Genomic DNA, 21,171 nt, shown 5'->3' on the forward strand with positions numbered 1-21,171 from the left:
GGTTGTCGATTTGTAGTGGATTATAAAACGAAAACTGCTCCTTCCAATCGAAATCCCCAGACATATTAGGCACCGCATGATGAAAGTGCAATTTCTGATTTTATTATAGCAAAAATGCATTGTTGACGTCAAGAGCTAGAACATAGAACGCTTATGGTCACACGCACAAACAGTTTAATACTACCTTTCTCTCTTTGGAAAGCTTAAGCTTCTGAATTCACAGGGCCTTTAGGGTTAGACTTCTTGGAACTCAGAAAGTATGGTGTTTACAGAAATACACACGAACACAAAGGTGTAAGCCAATTAGATAACCTTTTTTTTTTAATTATGGAAAAGGGATAGGGATGAATATTCGGATTTAACCCCGTAGATTGTAAAGCTCACAGCGTAATAAATTGTCACTTTGAGAGTGAGTTGTGCTTTTTACTAAACAATTTGGTTTAAACAATTATATTCAGATTTTTTTTTTTACAGATAACAAAGTCGCATACAATCAAAATAATAAATGAAACACAACAAGCAAAGCTTATACACGTGCTCGAAAAACAATTTCACATATCTGTGGTGGTTCACATGAACGTTTACACTGGAAAGAGGTTATCGTTAAGGTACATTGGTTTGAAATCATCTATATTTCAGCATTTACAGCAAGAGCAACATATCGAAAATGTTCAATTGATTTATATATATATTTAAGTATATATACAGAGCTTTATGACAGTTGCAACTGTCACGTCCTTGGAATGTAAAGCACACACTGGCGAACTAAAAGCGAGACAGGCGAACAATATACTATACATTGGGGTCTCCTTCCTCTGCGAAAGCAAATAACGATTTTATCAGATAAAGAAACCCAACTGGACAGCAACCAAGATTGCAGCCGTCAGCACTACATTACAGATAATCGCAGACGCCCGGGAGGTTGTATTCTCATTCTTTGTCCAACTTCTATTTGCCGATAATCCCTGGCGCCTTGAAAGCTGTTTTTTCATCAGCATTGCATAGATAAGACGTTTCATTGACCAACACTTTCCAGACATACATGTTGGGGCCGCTTGCACCAGTAAAGTCCATGGATCTATTCATGTATCTGGCCAGGTCGTTGGCCGTAAACCACAGGTGTCCGCTCTCATCCCAGGCAAAGGTGTCCACCCATCTCATCCTGACGTCTTCGCGAGCCAGTGCCATTTGTGACGTCAGCGTGACTATGCCGTAACCGTCCTTTTTGGCGTCCCGCTCGGAGACCAACCATCTCTGAACGCCGCTTGTGTCCACTAGACCGTAAAAGAGGCTGTATTGACCGTACGCCAGACCATCGGACCGTGACAAGCGTGTGCCCACATTTCGCACGTGCTGGCTGAACTGCGCATCTCTGTCGCGCAGGACGGAAGTGGGTATCTGTCAACCAACGATGAAGTGAATTTTGTTAGAAACTGCAAAGTTCATATATTGATTTAAAGACACGTTGTGAACTACAGCTCTGGTTAAGCTCCTAATAATGTTTACCAATAAGACTTTCACAAATGTTGTGCACACTAAGTGGATTGTCTGTAACAAAGTCAATAACGACGTCTAAAGCGCACTCACACTTTGAAAGAAATATCAGCTATTTTTTCGAGCCCACACTGCCGTGAACTCATAGCATAACATAGATTTACAATTTGCTATTGAGTTGTAAAAATAACGCACCGTAAAATAAGCCGTTCACTAAACTAAGGAGAAACCTAAACAAACAAGTCACCTGGAAAAGGCCCAGCCCATCAATAGGACAGTAGTACACGTATCGGAAATCTGCCGACATTGCAATCCCGTCTATCGGTATCGTTCCGTTTGGCTTGGTCGGTTTCATGGTGACGTCTTGGAAGAAGTATGACGTGTTCTTGGCGTAATCGTAAACATACAACTTTGCGTCACGAGTGTCCGTGATGTAGGCGAACTTGACGTCACCGTTGACGTAATCCAGGACGATGTCATTGAGGAAGCAGGAGGTGTGGTTGGCCACGTCATCAGGGAAGGTGTAGCGACGTACTTCCTTCTTCCGGTTGATGTCGTAAATGACCTGCGAAAAGTAACATGACAACCCGGTGTCAGATGACAATACGGATTTCAACATCCATTTCTCTCGCTGTGAAATAACACTATATGATCGACAAGTTCTTTGTTTTCAGTAATGATCAAAACGAGATCAAACATTGCCGTTGATCGTTCATACTGCCTGCACTAACAGTTGTGTTCTTCTGGTACCAGTTGACAAACAATTCGTTGGAGAACACCACTTTTACGCATTGTAAAGGTCAACGCTGATCTATCCAGGATTTTATGTTGGACAGGACTTTCTTTCCTCTCTCACACACACACACACACACACACACACACACACAGGCGCACAGACACACGCACACGCACATACACACAAACACACACACAAACAAACACACAAGCACGCACATCCACACCACCACCACTACCACCACCACCACAACCCCCCCCCCCCACCCACACACACACACACACCAGCTTAGGGGGACATAGGTTGGACGAAGCAGCCTCCAGGATGTCGGTACGACCGTTGTCGATGATCCAGATGAAGCCTGTGTTGGGGTCCACCTCCATACTTTGCACGTACTGCAGGGCGCCACACTGACCCACTGTCTGGTCCTCCCACCCGGGGTACGGCACCAGCACTGACTTCCCACCCTGGGGAGTAGAATGATTATATTACTGTTCTGATATGGACACGTGGGGTTATTCTTGATACATCGTTGGAAACTCTCTAATTTCTGTTGCGTTGTTATTACACCCCCGGTATAGGGGTGTGTATAGGTTTCACTCGATGTGTTTGTGTGTTTGTGGCGGTGTTTGTGTTCGCAAGTAGATCTCAAGAATGAACGGACCGATCGTCACCAAACTTGGTGAACAGGTTCTATACATTCCTGAGACGATCCTTACAAAAATTGGGACCAGTCAAACACACGGTTAGGGAGTTATTGGTGGATTAAAATTATACAACGACTTATAGACGGACACCCCCGTTGGTCAAAGGGAAATAACCTTCTCAGTTGGTGGCAGTGAGAATGGTTATTTCCCTTTGACCAACGGGGGTGTTTTTCCTATCAGAGGAATTTCTTGTTGGGGGCTGTTAATACGGAAGTCGAACCTGATATTAATGAATTGGGCGTTGTCGACCTCGCGAAGTCTACTTCACGAAGCTTGCTGCACAAAGCGTTGGAATTTTGTTTGTTTGTTTGTTTGCTTAACGCCCAGCCGACCACGAAGGGCCATATCAGGGCGGTGCTGCTTTGACATATAACGTGCGCCACACACAAGACAGAAGTCGCAGCACAGGCTTCATGTCTCACCCAGTCACATTATTCTGACACCGGACCAACCAGTCCTAGCACTAACCCCATAATGCCAGACGCCAGGCGGAGCAGCCACTAGATTGCCAATTTTAAAGTCTTAGGTATGACCCGGCCGGGGTTCGAACCCACGACCTCCCGATCACGGGGCGGACGCCTTACCACTAGGCCAACCGTGCCGGTAGCGTTGGCATTGAATTTTCGGTAAAAAAGAAAAAGACTGCGCGTAGCCTTTAGGAAAAATACAAACAACAAACAACAAAAAATTGGAAAGTCCAGGGGTTCTGTTTATGTAACAGTACATCAGAAGGCATTTTGTGTCATCGGAACTTTAAACTATGAAAGTTCGCGTGTCAGCGTTACTGACTAGGAAGAAGAAACAAGTCGCGTAAGGCGAAATAACAACATTTAGTCAAGCTGTCGAACTCACAGAATGAAACTGAACGCACTGCTTTTTTCACCAAGACCACATACTCGTAGTTTCGTCAGTCCACCGCTCGTGGCAAAGGCAGTGAAATCGACAAGCCATGCAGAATAGTGCGGTAGTGGTCGCGCTGAGCAGGATATAACACGCTTTTCTGTATGTCTATTCTTTTTAGCTTACTGAGTTTGTTTTTAATCCAAACATATCATATCTATATGTTTTTGGAATCAGGGACCGACAAGGAATAAGATGAAATTGTTTTTAAATCGATTTGGGAAAAATAATTTTAATCATAATTTTCCTATTTTTAATTTTCAGAGCTTGTTTGTAATCCAAACATAACATATGTATATGTTTTTGGAATCAGAAAATGACGAAGAATAAGATGAAATTATTTTTGGATCGTTTAATAAACAATAATATTAATTACAAGTTTCCGATTTTTAATGACCAAACTTATTCATTAGTTTTTAAGCCACCAAGCTGAAATGCAATACCGAAGTCTGGCCTTTGTTGAAGATTGCTTTGCCAAAATTTCAATCAATTTGATTGAAAAATGAGGGTGTGACAGTGCCGCCTCAACTTTTACTAAAAGCCGGATATGACGTCATCAAAAGTATTTATCGAAAAAATGAAAAAAACATCCGGGGATATCATTCCCAGGAACTCTCATGTCAAATTTCATAAAGATCGGTCCAGTAGTTTGGTCTGAATCGCTCTACACACACACACGCACAGACAGACACAGACAGACACAGACACACACACACACACACACACATACACCACGACCCTCGTCTCGATTCCCCCTCCATGTTAAAACATTTAGTCAAAACTTGACTAAATGTAAAAAGCAAATCCTCCAGCGCGCTACTGATTCGGATAGGGTACTTCAGTTGGGTGTAAGGGTTTGGAAACTAGTACCACAAGATAACATACAATAAATCCATCATGCCTCACAATGACTCTTTACGAATAGGTTCGACGGGAATGTATGAGACCCTGACCAAGATAGGCAAGTGCTCCGCCCTGATAACAGTATACTCTCTCGTGTCTGTAACTGTTTGGCCGAATCTTACACCCCAGAAAAGGCGACCTCACGCAAGATGACTACCCCACCCCCTGTCCCCAATTCCTCCCACCCGGGATTCTTTAGAGCAGCCGCTCTGAGAAAGGTATATATCTGTACTCTCCAGTGCTGTTGCAGCTCATAGCTATTAAATATATATACATTCCTTCTCATGGACTGGGTGGCCGAGTGGTAACGACTGGGTGGCCGAGTGGTAACGACTGGGTGGCCGAGTGGTAACGACTGGGTGGCCGAGTGGTAACGACTGGGTGGCCGAGTGGTAACGACTGGGTGGCCGAGTGGTAACGACTGGGTGGCCGAGTGGTAACGACTGGGTGGCCGAGTGGTAACGACTGGGTGGCCGAGTGGTAACGACTGGGTGGCCGAGTGGTAACGACTGGGTGGCCGAGTGGTAACGACTGGGTGGCCGAGTGGTAACGACTGGGTGGCCGAGTGGTAACGACTGGGTGGCCGAGTGGTAACGCACTTGCGCTCGGAAGCCGAGAGGTTGCGAGTTCGACCCTGGGTCAGGGCGTTAGCAATTTTCTCCCCCCTTTCCTAACCTAGGTGGTGGGTTCAAGTGCTAGTCTTTCGGATGAGACGAAAAACCGAGGTCCCTTCGTGTACACTACATTGGGGTGTGCACGTTAAAGATCCCACGATTGACAAAAGGGTCTTTCCTGGAAAAATTGTTTAGGCATAGATAAAAATGTCCACCAAAATACCCGTGTGATTTGGAATAATAGGCCGTGAAAAGTAGGATATGCGCCGAAATGGCTGCGATCTGCTGGCCGATGTGAATGCGTGATGTATTGTGTAAACAAAATCCATCTCACACGGCATAAATAAATCCCTGCGCCTTGAATATGTGCGCGATATAAATTGCATAAAAAAAAAATTAAAAAAAATACCTGCGCTTAGAACTGTACCCACGGAATACGCGCGATATAAGCCTCATATTGATTGATAAACATAAACATTCTGTGAAGACACCACAGGTGTGACCAGGCGTTTACACAGGGTAACATTTACCATACACTTGTACACATACTAAAACGTATAGCCAGACCAGGTTTGTTTCCAACAAAGAGTGAGAATTTTGTTCCGAATAACTTGGCCAGTAACACCTTTATTTCAGCAACAACTCAAATTGTGAAATATAAAACAGCCATGCTGTGGATTATTTTTTTTCATGTTTCTCTTGTTAGCGGAACCCTAGCCCCCCCCCCCCCCCCCTCCCCTCAGATCCAGCCCTGGGGGTGACCTTTAAAAGACACAGGCAGGTGTACTCGCCTTCATAACGACGCGGTTCAAGGTCGAAGGGACACCGGGACGCCATCTTGGAACAGTGATGAACACGTCGTCCTTGTACACCTGGACATGCACAGAAAGTAGACGTCTGTAAGTTACGGGACATTGTCCGTTAATGAACTGTCTCAAATAACCCCAATGAGTGTACAGTCCTGTTTTCCTTTGAAATACACACCGGTGACACTGTGACGGTTCCCCTACGCTTTGTGTTCGGTGCCCTGACCCTTTGTGTTCGGTTCCCACTCGGTTCCCACACGCCAAAATTCGCGGACAAAACATCCATTTATGGTAGTATTACGCAATGTTGCTCTCTGAGAATGGTCTTGTTAGATCTGAGAGTGTTTACACTACATGCCTAGGTGCTGTTGGATTGAAGGTTTTTGATATTTTAGCCGTTATTAGGTAGAATGCCTTCCACTTTACTGCAAAACTGCATAATTCGTAGCATCGGCAAGAAATATCCTACCAAAAAATGCCTGCTTGGAACTGTCGTTGGTCCAGCAAAAAGTTCAACATGTCTGTAGCAGACAGCCCAAGTTTCAAGATTGTAGGGCCATCCAAACAGCCGTAATAATAAAAACAACAAAAGTAGTCAGTGAAATTGGCTGTGTTCGGTCCCCACACACTTTTGTGACGTAGGCGTGACGGTTCCCATAATTCATTGTGTCGGTCCCCACTTTCTGTGTCGGACCCCACTTTCGACCTAATTTCTCTGTGACGGACCCCACAACCAGCCTATTTTGTGTCGGTCCCCACACCTTCTTGGATTTATGACTTGCCGGTTACTTGTATCATTGTATTCATTGAATCTAATTGTCTCGGAGTTATTTTTCAGCAAAAACCGGCAAGGCAGCACCTTTTGTGATACCAAGTAAGTCAGATGACATCAGTATGTGTGTGTATGTGTGTGTGAGAGAGAGAGAGAGAGAGAGAGAGAGAGAGAGAGAGAGAGAGAGAGAGAGAGAGAGAGAGAGAGAGAGAGAGAGAGAGAGAGACTAACTTTATTAGTTTATGCCACAAATAATGTATAACATTATTTATCTCTGGGACGGTTCCCAGTATACCAGCAAATTATGTGTTGATCCACCCACACCTTCTTGAACTGGCCTTCCCAATATCTACTCTTAGTCTTAAGGCCTTGGAGATATGCAATTTGGCACATTTTTAAAATAAAAGATCCACCTGTCGTATGTGAGATTCAGTTTTCAGAGCAAAATGCTGCCCAGGGACTTCTAGTGGTGATTGAAAAAAAAAAAAGAGTACTTGCCTGTGTCAAGTATGTGTCTTTATCCACGCTTGTTGTAAGAGGCAACTTTTCCCAGCTCCTTGTGTTCATGACTGCTTTCTCTTAAAATTAATTACTTTATGACAGTCAGAATACAATGGAACAAGGCTACATAAACCCTGACAGCCTACGACAACGGCCCGACTAAGGCTCAACACCGCGCCAATAAATTCAGCATTGGGCCAATGTTGGGCCATGATTGCTCCGTTTTCGTAGGCTATCAGGGTCAAAGATACATATTGGTAAACTAGTAAAATACATGTTCAGCATCATCAGCAATACCACAAAAGGATTAAAACAAGAAATTCCTCCGATAGGAACTACACCCCCGTCAAAGGGAAATAACCTTCTCAGTTGGTGGCAGTGAGAATGGTTATTTCCCTTTGACCAACGGGGGTGTCCGTCTATACCAGGCCTTGTATAATTTTAATCCACCAATAACTCCCTAACCGTGTGTTTGACTGGTCCCAATTTTTGTAAGGACCGTCTCAGGAATGTATAGAATCTGTTCACCAAGTTTGGTGACGATCGGTCCGTTCATTCTTGAGATCTACTTGCGAACACAAACACATCGAGTGAAACCTATACACACCCCTATACCGGGGGTGTAAAAATCCTATTAGCTGTATGTCAGCGGCACAATGCAACCAGAACCAGCGTTTATGTGGAGTGATCGGGTGCTGGTCACTACCGCGAGCGTCACTACCGCGAGTACCACTACCGCGTCTCACACTAAAGTTGTGTTTCCGTACCCGCGATAGCGTTTTTCCAGCGGTGCGACGAAAATCAAGCACATAGAAAATGACCAGGAGTGTTTCCACACGCGCGACGCGTTAGCGGCGCGACAAGCGGCAAGCGACGCGATTTTTTTGAAAAGGTCCTGGAGCGATTTTTTCGCGTTGTCGCGCGGCAACGCGGGAGTTTACAGATTTTACCGCATGTTTAAAACGCAAGTACGGAAACACGTCACGCGTTTGCGCGCGTTTTCTTTTGTCGCTGCCGCTGTCGCGGGTACGGAAACAGAACTTACCGCGAGTACGACACTACCGCGAGTACGACACTACCGCGAGTATAACACTACCGCGTGTCACACTACCGCGAGTATAACATTACCGCGTGTCATTTTATGACTTCCATGGCTGAAGGCAAAGGTTGAAATGTTTCCTTGAAATATAAAACAAAAAGGCCTGGTCTGTTCTCTGAACACTAATTCAATGTTTGTCATGCTAACCAAGAACTCAAAACGATCAGAACACACTATCAGAATACATATAGAATGGGTTGCTTCCAATCAAAGCCGTTAGAACACAAACTCACAAGAAGTAAGTTTGCATGCGTTCTCTCTACGGTTATGGTACTCGCGGTTGTGGTACGCGCGGTAGTGTGACACGCCGGGCAGTGTTATACTCGCGGTAGTGTCGTACTCGCGGTAGTGTGACACGCGGTAGTGTTACACGCGGTAGTGTCGTACTCGCCGTAGTGTGACACGCGGTAGTGACGCTCGCGGTAGTGTCGCATAACCGGAGTGATCTGGAAAGGTGTCAATCTCTCTCTCTCTCTCTCTCTCTCTCTCTCTCTCTCTCTCTCTCTCTCTCTCTCTCTCTCTCTCACTCTCTCTCTCTCTCTCTCTCTCGGGGTCTCGGGACGGCACGAGATCAAGCAGGGCGGATTTTTCACTGCTGCGATCTCTCCAGCTCGAAATTCTTCATTACTCTACCACAATGTCTGTTGCTGGACTTCCAACCGCAGTAAAAGCCATGCTAGAGGCCCTGCTTGCTGAAAATCAGCTAACTTCCTGGAAAGTTGCCTCTGAAGGAAGCAAGACAGTCGTTGTTTTTCGAATGACCAGTAGCAGCACAGCCGCCATTACCGCTCACTCAACCAGTAAACAACAGTTTCGTCGCAAGCCCCCCAGCCAGCTACGACGTGATGCGATGAGGGCCGAAGCCTACACAAGATCCAAACAACAGGAACAACAACAGGAACAACAGGCAAGTCCCCTTTTTCGCCCAACCCCCCTATTTTCCCCCACGCCAGAAAAGGAAAGTGTAGGCAAAGATGACAGATGTGACACACAGTATGAGCAAGCAAGCATTCCATCGCTGTCACCATTGCATCACTATGGCAATTCAGCACGTGAAAACCGTGAATTAGATATCGCCGAACGGGCGACTGACTTTGAAACTGGGTCACTGGCTGACATGCATGCGTGCTATGTAAACAAAAACACTGACTTGGTGGAAGAAAGTGCAGTGGATTCAGAGATGAGTGAGGGGAAGGGGAAGGCGCTGCGGAAGGGGGACTCGGAGACAGAAGAGGAACGTGTTATTGAGAACAGTGCAGAGCAGGCTGGTTTTCTCCTAGATGATATCTACGAACAAGTGGGTGCAGTGACAAATACGAAGAAGCAGAGAAGGCTGAGGGATATCCGCCGTAACCAGTCCATACACCACGCGGTGCTAGACAAGCGTTTTGAACAGAACGTGCTTGTATGCGAATCGGACGACATCGTGCTAAGATACGACATAAGAGAAAGGAAAGTGACTGATTGGTACATCAAAATGAGAGACTCTTCAGCGCGCTGTCTGAAGAGGTCGAAACCTCTGAGCAAAGACGACTTCGCAGAAGACAGAAGGCAGGCGACCAGAGACCTGAATGTTTTGGCGGCAGCCGTGAGACTGTACCTGGGCTGATCTTCGACCTGCATTGTTAATGGAAATAACGAACAAAGACCCCCGTGTGACGGACGTGCACATCCTACACCTAGCTGTGTGCACAGACTGACTCGCTATCGGACTTCCAGTAGCGAGAATCTTTTCGCGATCGTGCATGTTTCGGTATCCAGAAAGCTTTGTACGTCGACATCCCAACCCCACAACACCCTTTCGCTAAAAACCATTCAGTGTTTCCGCGAATAAAACATTCTGATTCTGATTCTGATTCTCTCTCTCTCTCTCTCTCTCTCTCTCTCTCTCTCTTCACACACATACACACACACACACACACACACACACACACACACACACACACACACACACACACACACATACTGATGTCATCTGACTTACTTGGTATCACAAAAGGTGCTGCCTTGGCGGTTTTTGCTGAAAACTTGATAACTCCGAGACAATTAGATTCAATGAATACAATGATACAAGTAACCGGCAAGTCATAAATCCAAGAAGGTGTGGGGACCGACACAAAATAGGCTGGTTGTGGGGTCCGTCACAGAGAAATTAGGTCGAAAGTGGGGTCCGACACAGAAAGTGGGGACCGACACAATGAATTATGGGAACCGTCACGCCTACGTCACAAAAGTGTGTGGGGACCGAACACAGCCAATTTCACTGACTACTTTTGTTGTTTTTATTATTACGGCTGTTTGGATGGCCCTACAATCTTGAAACTTGGGCTGTCTGCTACAGACATGTTGAACTTTTTGCTGGACCAACGACAGTTCCAAGCAGGCATTTTTTGGTAGGATATTTCTTGCCGATGCTACGAATTATGCAGTTTTGCAGTAAAGTGGAAGGCATTCTACCTAATAACGGCTAAAATATCAAAAACCTTCAATCCAACAGCACCTAGGCATGTAGTGTAAACACTCACAGATCTAACAAGACCATTCTCAGAGAGCAACATTGCGTAATACTACCATAAATGGATGTTTTGTCCGCGAATTTTGGCGTGTGGGAACCGAGTGGGAACCGAACACAAAGGGTCAGGGCACCGAACACAAAGCGTAGGGGAACCGTCACAGTGTCACCGGTGTGAAATAAAGACTTCTTGTTTCAGGACGACCTTGTCTGTGCAGAAATTAGTGTTTCATATTAATTAAATTACTTGTCATAGTCACATCGCAATTTTGAGTTTATCAATTTAGATGGGTGTTAATAATGGTAGAGCAAATGTCTCAGTACATTTCTTAGGGTCACATTTGCCGGGGACGGTATCTGAAGGGTATGCATGGGTGTGCGTGTTTGCTGGTACGTCTCCTTGTCTGGCTGTCTGTCTCCGCGTTTGTCACTGTGTTCACAACTTCCGTACGAGATTCTTATAACTTAAACAACAATCGATTCCATTTTTGAGCTACACGTCGATTTACAATCCAATGCGTCAATTCACCGATTGCATGCCTTTCCAAACTTGGGTCTTTTCATCCTGGAATGTCTGTCTCGACGATGACGTCATCGCAGGATTATGGAGATGATGCTTTGGTCATACAAATAATTGGAGTGAAGATGGTTACTGTTGATAGGTGATGGTCACTAAAAAGAGAGAAAATTGACGAACTAGCCTTTAGCCCAGTTATGATGTTGTTCTCCACGATGAATTTCTTGGTGCTGATGTAATCCTGTTTCATGGTGTCGTTCGGCCAGTCATATTCCACTTTAATCCAGCTGTAAAACACGGTTTGATTGGTGGCTGCTCTTGAACACGTGATCCACAACACCAGCAGTGACGTCACAATCTGCATAGCCATGCTTTTTTTCTCTCCAAAACTGAAGAATTTCTGAGAGAGAAAAAAAGCAAAAAGAAACAACTAAGAACTAAACCTACAAGAGCAAATTGAAAAACTGCAGTATTTGGCTATGAGAATGACAACACTGACTTAAACAACGTTAAAAATGCCAGCTAGCACACAATGCTGACAAAAATACTTGTTGTGAAATACTTTCCGTTTTACGTTGAATTACACCTACAAGAGCCAACAGAAAAACTGCAGTATTTTGGCTTTGAGAATGACAACACTGAATTAACAACGTTGACACTGCCAGCTAGCACACAATGCTGAACTAAACCTACAAGAGCAAACAGAGCAAGAGGCGAAGCCACGTAAGAAATCGACAAACAGTAACACAAACTCAATCACTCCGTCACACACACACACACACACACACACACACACACACACACACACACACACACACACACACACACACACACACACGAACACACACACACACGCACACTCACACACACACACACACACACACACACACACACACACACACACACACACACACACACACACACACAGAAAGAGCATAGGTGAAACTGTGCAAGATAGCGAGACACTAGATCTAGATCTGTCTGTCTGCATGCAGCCAAAGAAACTACAATGGGAAGAAGGATAACTTCCTCATTGGGCATGCTTAGAAATGAGAATGGCTAAATACGAGTTATTCCCCTTTTCTACATGCTGACCAGGCTGTCTCCTGCTTTGTCATGACTAGTACAGTCGATCTTTCTCATGCTGTGACTTGCTTTATTTTCACATTTTCGGTATTTAAAACAGCAAACACACACACACACACACACACACATACACTGAAGAAGTTTCCATTCTGATTCGGTTATTTTATTTGGTGCTATATGTTTGCTTCACATTGTTTCTTCTTTTACATTGCTAAACACATCCATAATGCATGCATGGCTCATTCGAAAGAGGGCAACTGAATAACTGATGCCCAATAGCAATAAATACTGAACAACTGAACAATAAATAGCAATAAATGATGACAGCGCCAAGTTTTTAAGTACAAAGTGAAATCATGTGACTGGACAAAGGCACAATTACAAAATACAAATAAAAAAATCGAGGCTCATTTTAAATTAAGTTCTCAGCTCATGGGGAAGCATAAGGTGACCCTAGAAACCGAAATTAGGAGACCTCCCGCCCCCAGGGCAGACTACAAAAAAAAGGGGGGGGGGCTAATTTGTGAAAAAGTATAAAAGGAATCGAAAACTGTATACATGTATTTAGTTAATACCCCAAAAATTGTATAGTATATACAATGTCAGACCCTAAAGAAAGTTTGTTAGTCTTTGCTTAGGCAAAACAAAGCAAAATAGCCTGTTTACGGTATCCCGACCAACCCTATTTTTCTAGACCAACCCTAGACTTTTTTTTTGGCATTTGGAAAAAAAGAAAAAGAAAAAAAAAAATCAATTTTGTTCCTGTTTTTTTGCAAAATAATTTAAAAAGATGGTTATAAATTTTTTTTAAGAAAAGCCGACCTACCGACCCTCTTTTTGTGTGCCTATGTTACTGTAAACAGACTAAAAGGTACATCAGAAACAACACACCAGGGAGGGTCCAAAATTGTATCAAAATATAGATGGTAGGGAATTCAAAATAAACAAGTCGCGTAAGGCGAAAATACAATATTTAGTCAAGTAGCTGCCATTTTTCAGCAAGACCGTATACTCGTAGCATCGTCAGTCCACCGCTCATGGCAAAGGCAGTGAAATTGACAAGAAGAGCGGGGTAGTAGTTGCGCTAAGAAGGATAGCACGCTTTTCTGTACCTCTCTTTGTTTTAACTTTCTGAGCGTGTTTTTAATCCAAACATATCATATCTATATATTTTTGGAATCAGGAACCGACAAGGAATAAGATGAAAGTGTTTTTAAATTGATTTCGAAAAAAAAAATTTGATAATAATTTTTATATATTTAATTTTCAGAGCTTGTTTTTAATCCGAATATAACATATTTATATGTTTTTGGAATCAGCAAATGATGGAAAATAAGATAAACGTAAATTTGGATCGTTTTATAAATTTTTATTTTTTTTTACAATTTTCAGATTTTTAATGACCAAAGTCATTAATTAATTTTTAAGCCATCAAGCTGAAATGCAATACCGAACCCCGGGCTTCGTCGAAGATTACTTGACCAAAATTTCAACCAATTTGGTTGAAAAATGAGGGCGTGACAGTGCCGCCTCAACTTTCACGAAAAGCCGGATATGACGTCATCAAAGACATTTATCAAAAAAATGAAAAAAACGTTCGGGGATTTCATACCCAGGAACTCTCATGTCAAATTTCATAAAGATCGGTCCAGTAGTTTAGTCTGAATCGCTCTACACACACACACAGACAGACAGACAGACAGACACACACACACACACACACACACACACACACATACACCACGACCCTCGTCTCGATTCCCCCCTCTACGTTAAAATATTTAGTCAAAACTTGACTAAATATAAAAAGACAATAGACAAAACATGTACTTCGGCTCATAGAGCCTTCTTTAATTTTTGACTCATTAAGTCCATGCTCCGAGAGTCCTTTTTATATTTAGTCAAGTTTTGACTAAATATTTTAACATCGAGGGGGAATCGAAACGAGGGTCGTGGTGTATGTGTGTGTGTGTGTGCGTGTGTGTGTGTGTGTAGAGCGATTCAGACTAAACTACTGGACCGATCTTTATGAAATTTGACATGAGAGTTCCTGGGTATGAAATCCCCGAACGTTTTTTTCATTTTTTTGATAAATGTCTTTGATGACGTCATATCCGGCTTTTCGTGAAAGTTGAGGCGGCACTGTCACGCCCTCATTTTTCAACCAAATTGGTTCAAATTTTGGTCAAGTAATCTTCGACGAAGCCCGGGGTTCGGTATTGCATTTCAGCTTGGTGGCTTAAAAATTAATTAATGACTTTGGTCATTAAAAATCGGAAAATTGTAAAAAAAAATAAAAATTTATAAAACGATCCAAATTTACGTTTATCTTATTCTCCATCATTTGCTGATTCCAAAAACATATAAATATGTTATATTCGGATTAAAAACAAGCTCTGAAAATTAAATATATAAAAATTATTATCAAAATTAAATTGTCCAAATCAATTTAAAAACACTTTCATCTTATTCCTTGTCGGTTCCTGATTCCAAAAACATATAGATATGATATGTTTGGATTAAAAACACGCTCAGAAAGTTAAAACAAAGAGAGGTACAGAAAAGCGTGCTATCCTTCTTAGCGCAACTACTACCCCGCTCTTCTTGTCAATTTCACTGCCTTTGCCATGAGCGGTGGACTGACGATGCTACGAGTATACGGTCTTGCTGAAAAATGGCAGCTACTTGACTAAATATTGTATTTTCGCCTTACGCGACTTGTTTTAATTTTGAATTGCCTACCATCTATTTTTTTTATACAATTTTGGACCCTCTTTGTACGGAGAGAGTTGGCAATTGTTAATCACATTCTCTCATCTCATTGACTCTCCTTCAGCTCCTTGGTAACATGCGTTCCCGTCTCTGCCAGGATTGGACACAGCAGCAGATAACCGGTAAATATGTAACAGGCATAAATGGCAAAATAGCTCGCCTCGCCTGATAATATATGAGACAACTGTTCTACTACAAAGTCTTTCTTGGGAGGCTTGGCTAATTTACTCGCTCGTTTTACACGGGGTTCCATCGTTTTCTTTTCTAATCGGAAAACCTTGCTCCTCAGTTTGTTGACCTTCTGCCAAAGTTCCGCTTCACGAGGGGATGGGGAAGATGACGACTTTGATGCTTTACATCCTATGTCCTCCAGGATCGCCTGAATGTCATCTAAAAAAGAAAACACACATAAAATAACATAACCACAACAAGTTACAACCTGGAAGAAATTAAAACACGTGTAATTAAATCACAAAATGAAAATAAACAATAGCGTAGGAAGGCAGGCCAGAAATGAAGTGTATTAGCAACTATGGATACGATGTGGAACAATGATGGAATTGACCTTGTTTGGTACTGAATGGGTGAGGCCATTAGAACTGTACCCACGGAATACGCGCTATATAAGCTTCATATTGATTGATTGATTGACTGATTGATTAGGACAACAGTACCAGGTAAACTCCTCACACACCATGCCTCTTTCTTTCTTTCTTTATTTGGTGTTTAACGTCGTTTTCAACCACGAAGCTTATATCGCGACGGGGAAAGGGGGGGGGGGGGGGGAGATGGGAATAGAGCCACTTAATTGTTTCTTGTTACACCATGCCTCTAACAGGATATGTTTCCCATCTTTACGTGTTGGAACTACAGGTACAATTTCATCCATCCATGCATCCGCCCTATACAGCTTCTTCTTCTTCTTCTGCGCTCGTGGGCTGAAACTCCCACGTGCACTCATTTTTTTTGCACAAGTGGAATTTTACGTGTATGATCGTTTTTACCCCGCCATTTAGGCAGCCATACGCCGCTTTCGGAGGAAGCGTGCGGGGTATTTTTGTGTTTCTAAAACCCACCGAACTCTGACATGGATTACAAGATCTTGTGCTTGCGTGTACACACCAAGGGGGATAAGTCACTAGCAGGTCTGCACATAAGTTGACCTGGGAGATCAGAAACATCTCCACACTTAACCCACCAGGCGGCCGCGACCGGGATTCGAACCCTCGACCTTCCGAGTTAATAGACCGACGTCTTACCACCCCGCCACAGCGCCCGTCACCCTATACAGCAATTATCAACTATGTAATGGATGGGTTTAAACATTTTTTGATGTCAGGGTGTTCTTCATGGTTAAAAATCTCTTACCTGGTTGAACAATTTGTGCATCAGGCGACAGGTCGGTGCTGGCTTCATTTGTAGCTACCCTTTGCGATGGTGGCTTCCTCCCACTAGCAACCTGCAAATGCACAGCTCTTTAACTGACAAACTCACAACCAACACCCAGTCACAATGAAACAATTCTCCCAATTTCATGGCATTGGTCTTAGGCCACACAAAAAAGTGTATGTTTCTCGTAAGGCAAAACAAAAAATAATCTGTTTACAGTATCCGGACCGACCCTATTTTTTTCCCACCGGCCCTAGACTTTTTTTGGGGCATTAAAAAATGAAATTAAAATATTCAGATGGCTAAAATACAAAAATAAAAAGCCGACCTACCGACGCTATTTTTGGGGGGCCTATGTTACCTTAAACAGACTTTTTTTGTGGCCTAACATGACTAAAGGTGGAGATTTTTTTTCTAAACTTTTTTTTTTTAAACCATCTTTTTAACTTATTTTGTTGAAAAACAGGAAAACAATTGATTTTCGAATACCCCTTTTATTTTTGAAAATGCAAAATAAAAGTCTAGGGTCGTCGGGAAAACATAGGTAGGGTCAGGTGACCAGAAACATACAACTTTTTTGTTGTTGACGCCGACCCTATACTTTTTTTGCCATTTGGGGCTGTTTTTTGGCAAAATAAGTTCATCATATCATCTTAATCAAGACGTCGATCCAAAATAAGTAACTTTTTTTTGTTGGCCTTATCCTTTTTTTGCGCTAAATGCAAACAGGCATTATTTGATGGGAACAATGCTGTTTTTTTTCAATTCTTACATCAGCCTCAAACTTGTCATTACTCAACCTGCATTTAATAGTGTGCTTCATTGGTTTGCAAAAACCTAAAACCAATAAATAAATAACCTTCGGTGGTGGATTGGGCACTGCAAACAATGTCGGGACAGCATTCCACACAAGTGATCCTCTCTGCAGGATTGTTTTACTGGTTGGCCTCAAAGTGATCAGTACAAAGCTTGAGACCTTGAACATCAGCTGGCTGCAGCTTTTCAAAGTCCTCTCGCCTTGTGAATTGCATCCATATTCTGCACCTAGTTTGACAATAAAAACAACAATGTTATTGTTAAACTAAGCAAAAAGGAAAGACAAAAAATAAATCAGATCTTCAGTCTAAATCTAACGCTCTGCCTGAACGCAAAACGGATGAGTGATGTACCTTTGTACTGTAGTTTTCCCGTAAGCAAGGTTTGATAAAGATTTCGGCAAATATGCCCACGGGTAGTTTGTCATCAAGTGTAAACTGTTGTTTTGTACTGACTGCTGACTCACACTCACAGTCGTAAGTACAGTGTACACAGGCACAGGTACACACGCAGACACACGCGTACATAGTACAGCTAGTACAGAAATCTCAGGATGAACCGATCCATGCTATGTTTGTAATATTTCATTTGCATATTAGTTCTATAAATACTGTAGTATCATAGCAGACAAAAATGCCCAGAGACAGTTGGCTTATCTGAGTGAGTTGACTCGAGCCATTGCATTCTCATTCTGAAGAAGGTAAACCTGATGAAATAATCACTGCACAACCCACCTTTTTTCTTCTTTAGGGAACATGTGGAAAGTTTTCCCGAAGCAGCTCTGTTTGTAACGGGCGTTCTTGCAACAAAAAGCCGAGCACAATTTACCACCACCTCGCACGCGATCGGTACCTACGCGATCCGCCATTTTGTTTTCGCCGTCAGCATGTGACTAGGGACGATAACCCACAAACACTTTTTCGCATTTTCTTCGCAAGTTCCACGTCTTCCTTATGTACAGTGTTTGATGCAGCCTACTTACAAGGACACGACTGCCAACTAGTCTCGGCCTGCTCAAAAAACCAATAACCGAGACTTTCAGTAATTCCTTCGCGTGACGTCAAACCCTCTTACGTCATAATGTGACGTCAATGTAATGTGACGTCTTCAAATGTTAGAGTTTCTACCACATACATGTATACATACGCACAGACAGACAAAAGTTAGCATCGCATAGGCTACACTTACGTGAGCCAAAAACTGCAGTATTTTGGCTATGAGAATGACAACACTGAATTAACAACGTTGAAAATGCCAGCTAACACACTACGCTAACACAAATGCATGTTGTGAAATTGTTCATGCTTTCCGTTTTACGTTGAACTACACCTACCTCAGTATGTAGGGAAACTGGACAGCCTTGTCTGTGTTTTGTTTTACAACTCTCTCAGTGACTTTACAGCGTTGAAAGCTGCGATACCAACCGCCTGTCGCGCTTACAATGCAAGTAATCAGGTTCACGTCACCACTGAAATTGTGTTATCGTGTTAACGATAACGTTTAAACTTAAATTAACTCACAGTATGAAGCTTGACATCACATGGTTGGGTGTGAATGAGTGTGTGTACGCAGTTAAGTGAGCACTCTGTTTGGTTGTTGTGTTGGAATGTATTATGTATTAAATGTACTCAAGCCAAACAACATTCCTGTGTACTGCACTGGGTTGTAATACAATCTTATGTCTTATGGCTTATGTCTTATCTACCTAACGGAAACAACTCTAAGAATTGAAAACGTTGAAAGTTGCAATATATAAGCAACTGCCTGTCGCACTTACAATGCAAGTAACCATGCAGGATCACCACTGAAACAGTTTTATTGTACAAACGATAACGTTTTATTAAACTGAAATAAATGCACACTGCTGCAAGTTTGGCACATAAAATGTACATGCAACGGGACAAAAGACTCAGGAAGAGAGAGAGAGAGAGAGAGAGAGAGAGAGAGAGAGAGAGAGAGAGAGAGAGAGAGAGAGAGAGAAAGAGAGAGAGAGAGAGAGAGAGAGAGTGAGAGAGTAGTAAGGCAGAGGAATAGTCTGTCCCTCATGTGCATCTAAAATGCGCAGGGGTATGTAATATTAGGTCGTAGGGACAAGGTGCCTGTGGTCTTAAGTAGTAATAAAGAGGGAGCGTGTTTAAACGGTTTTATTTGTCTCATAGTGTATAATGTTGTTTCATGCGTCTGTACCTGTCTGTTAAGCGCCAAGCCCCGCCCAGGTTGTTGTTTTTGTACGGATTATCTCCCCTGCTCTCAAACCAGAAAGTCACCCTCGTTTTTCTAGGTAAAGCGTGTGATCGCCTCTTATGGGATTTCAACCCTGCCTACACCCTTTTAACGGATCCCTTTTTGACTGTGATACTTCCGCCTGTGATATTGTTAACATTCCAATGCCAAACTACTTTGTCATTTTTGTAAATAATTGTTAAAGATGTGTTTTGGTTCTGTATATAATAATCGTATTGTTTAATCCCCAAAAAAACAATGTGGCTTTGACATGTAATGTCAAAACGGTCCCAAGCCCGTATAAACACAGAGGGGGGGGGGGGGGGGGGGGGACCTTTATGCGACTCTTTGGACAGTCTTTATTACTACTTAAAACTACAGGCACCTTAACGCTATGACCTAATATTACATACCCCTGCGCATTTTATATGTGGACTGGGTGGCCGAGTGGTAACGCACTTGCGCTCGGAAGCGAGAGGTTGCGAGTTCGACCCTGGGTCAGGGCGTTAGCAATTTTCTCCCCCCTTTCCTAACCTAGGTGGTGGGTTCAAGTGCTAGTCTTTTGGATGAGACGAAAAACCGAGGTCCCTTCGTGTACACTACATTGGGGTGTGCACGTTAAAGATCCCACGATTGACAAAAGGGTCTTTCCTGGCAAAATTGTATAGGCATAGATAAAAATGTCCACCAAAATACCCGTGTGACTTGGAATAATAGGCCGTGAAAAGTAGGATACCAGGATCAATCAAAAATGTTCCATATAATGGTTCCATTTAGCATAGAACTGTTGAAAATTGCTAATAATTAAGTCTCAAAAAACAAGAAAGGTAGGTTGTTGGAACATTTGTTATTGACAAAACAGTACATTTACAAATATATCGAGCCAACGGTCTTTAATAATAAAGATAATAATAATTGTCAGTAAGTACTGGTGTCACATGACTTATGTGAACCAGTTGATTGGCTAATGGCGATGCGCTAAAACTGTTAGCGCACTCTTGGAGTGCACTAACTTTTCCACAGAGCGTACTCTTCCGCCCTTTGCCTAAGCGAGACTGTACTCTCATCCTCAGAATTAACTAATGACATGTTTACAAAATACCATACATTTCCTGCTTCTCAATTAAAGCAGAAGTGTTTGGGTTTTTTCCGACAGATTGCATGTGCCTGTGCCACAGTTGCCACTGATCTAAAAATAGAACCCGCTGTGTCTAATTTTTCAGTTTCGACTTGCGAAGATTCTTCTCATAATTATGCCGTAGCTTATTATCCACATTACCAAATGATGAGTTAGTATATAATTCCCAGCAGCTAACAGAAAACA

The 21,171-nt window shown here is 42.9% G+C and overlaps 1 protein-coding gene across 1 annotated transcript in view; it reads right to left on the reverse strand.

Annotated features, from left to right (window-relative positions):
• Positions 1–92: 92 nt before the first annotated feature.
• The window catches only part of LOC138979557 (uncharacterized), a 35,669-nt gene continuing 14,590 nt past the window's right edge, over positions 93–21,171 (reverse strand). The window contains exons 8-12 of the mRNA XM_070352271.1: positions 11,746–11,961; positions 6,146–6,226; positions 2,515–2,697; positions 1,742–2,059; positions 93–1,398 (exon numbers count right to left, since the gene is read on the reverse strand). Of these exons, the coding sequence (XP_070208372.1) occupies positions 949–1,398; positions 1,742–2,059; positions 2,515–2,697; positions 6,146–6,226; positions 11,746–11,961 (1,248 nt within the window). The 3' untranslated portion in view covers positions 93–948. The remainder of the gene's footprint in view (positions 1,399–1,741; positions 2,060–2,514; positions 2,698–6,145; positions 6,227–11,745; positions 11,962–21,171) is intronic.

Source organism: Littorina saxatilis, linkage group LG11, assembly GCF_037325665.1.
Source record: "Littorina saxatilis isolate snail1 linkage group LG11, US_GU_Lsax_2.0, whole genome shotgun sequence".
In the NCBI taxonomy this organism is placed as follows: Eukaryota; Metazoa; Mollusca; class Gastropoda; order Littorinimorpha; family Littorinidae; genus Littorina; species Littorina saxatilis.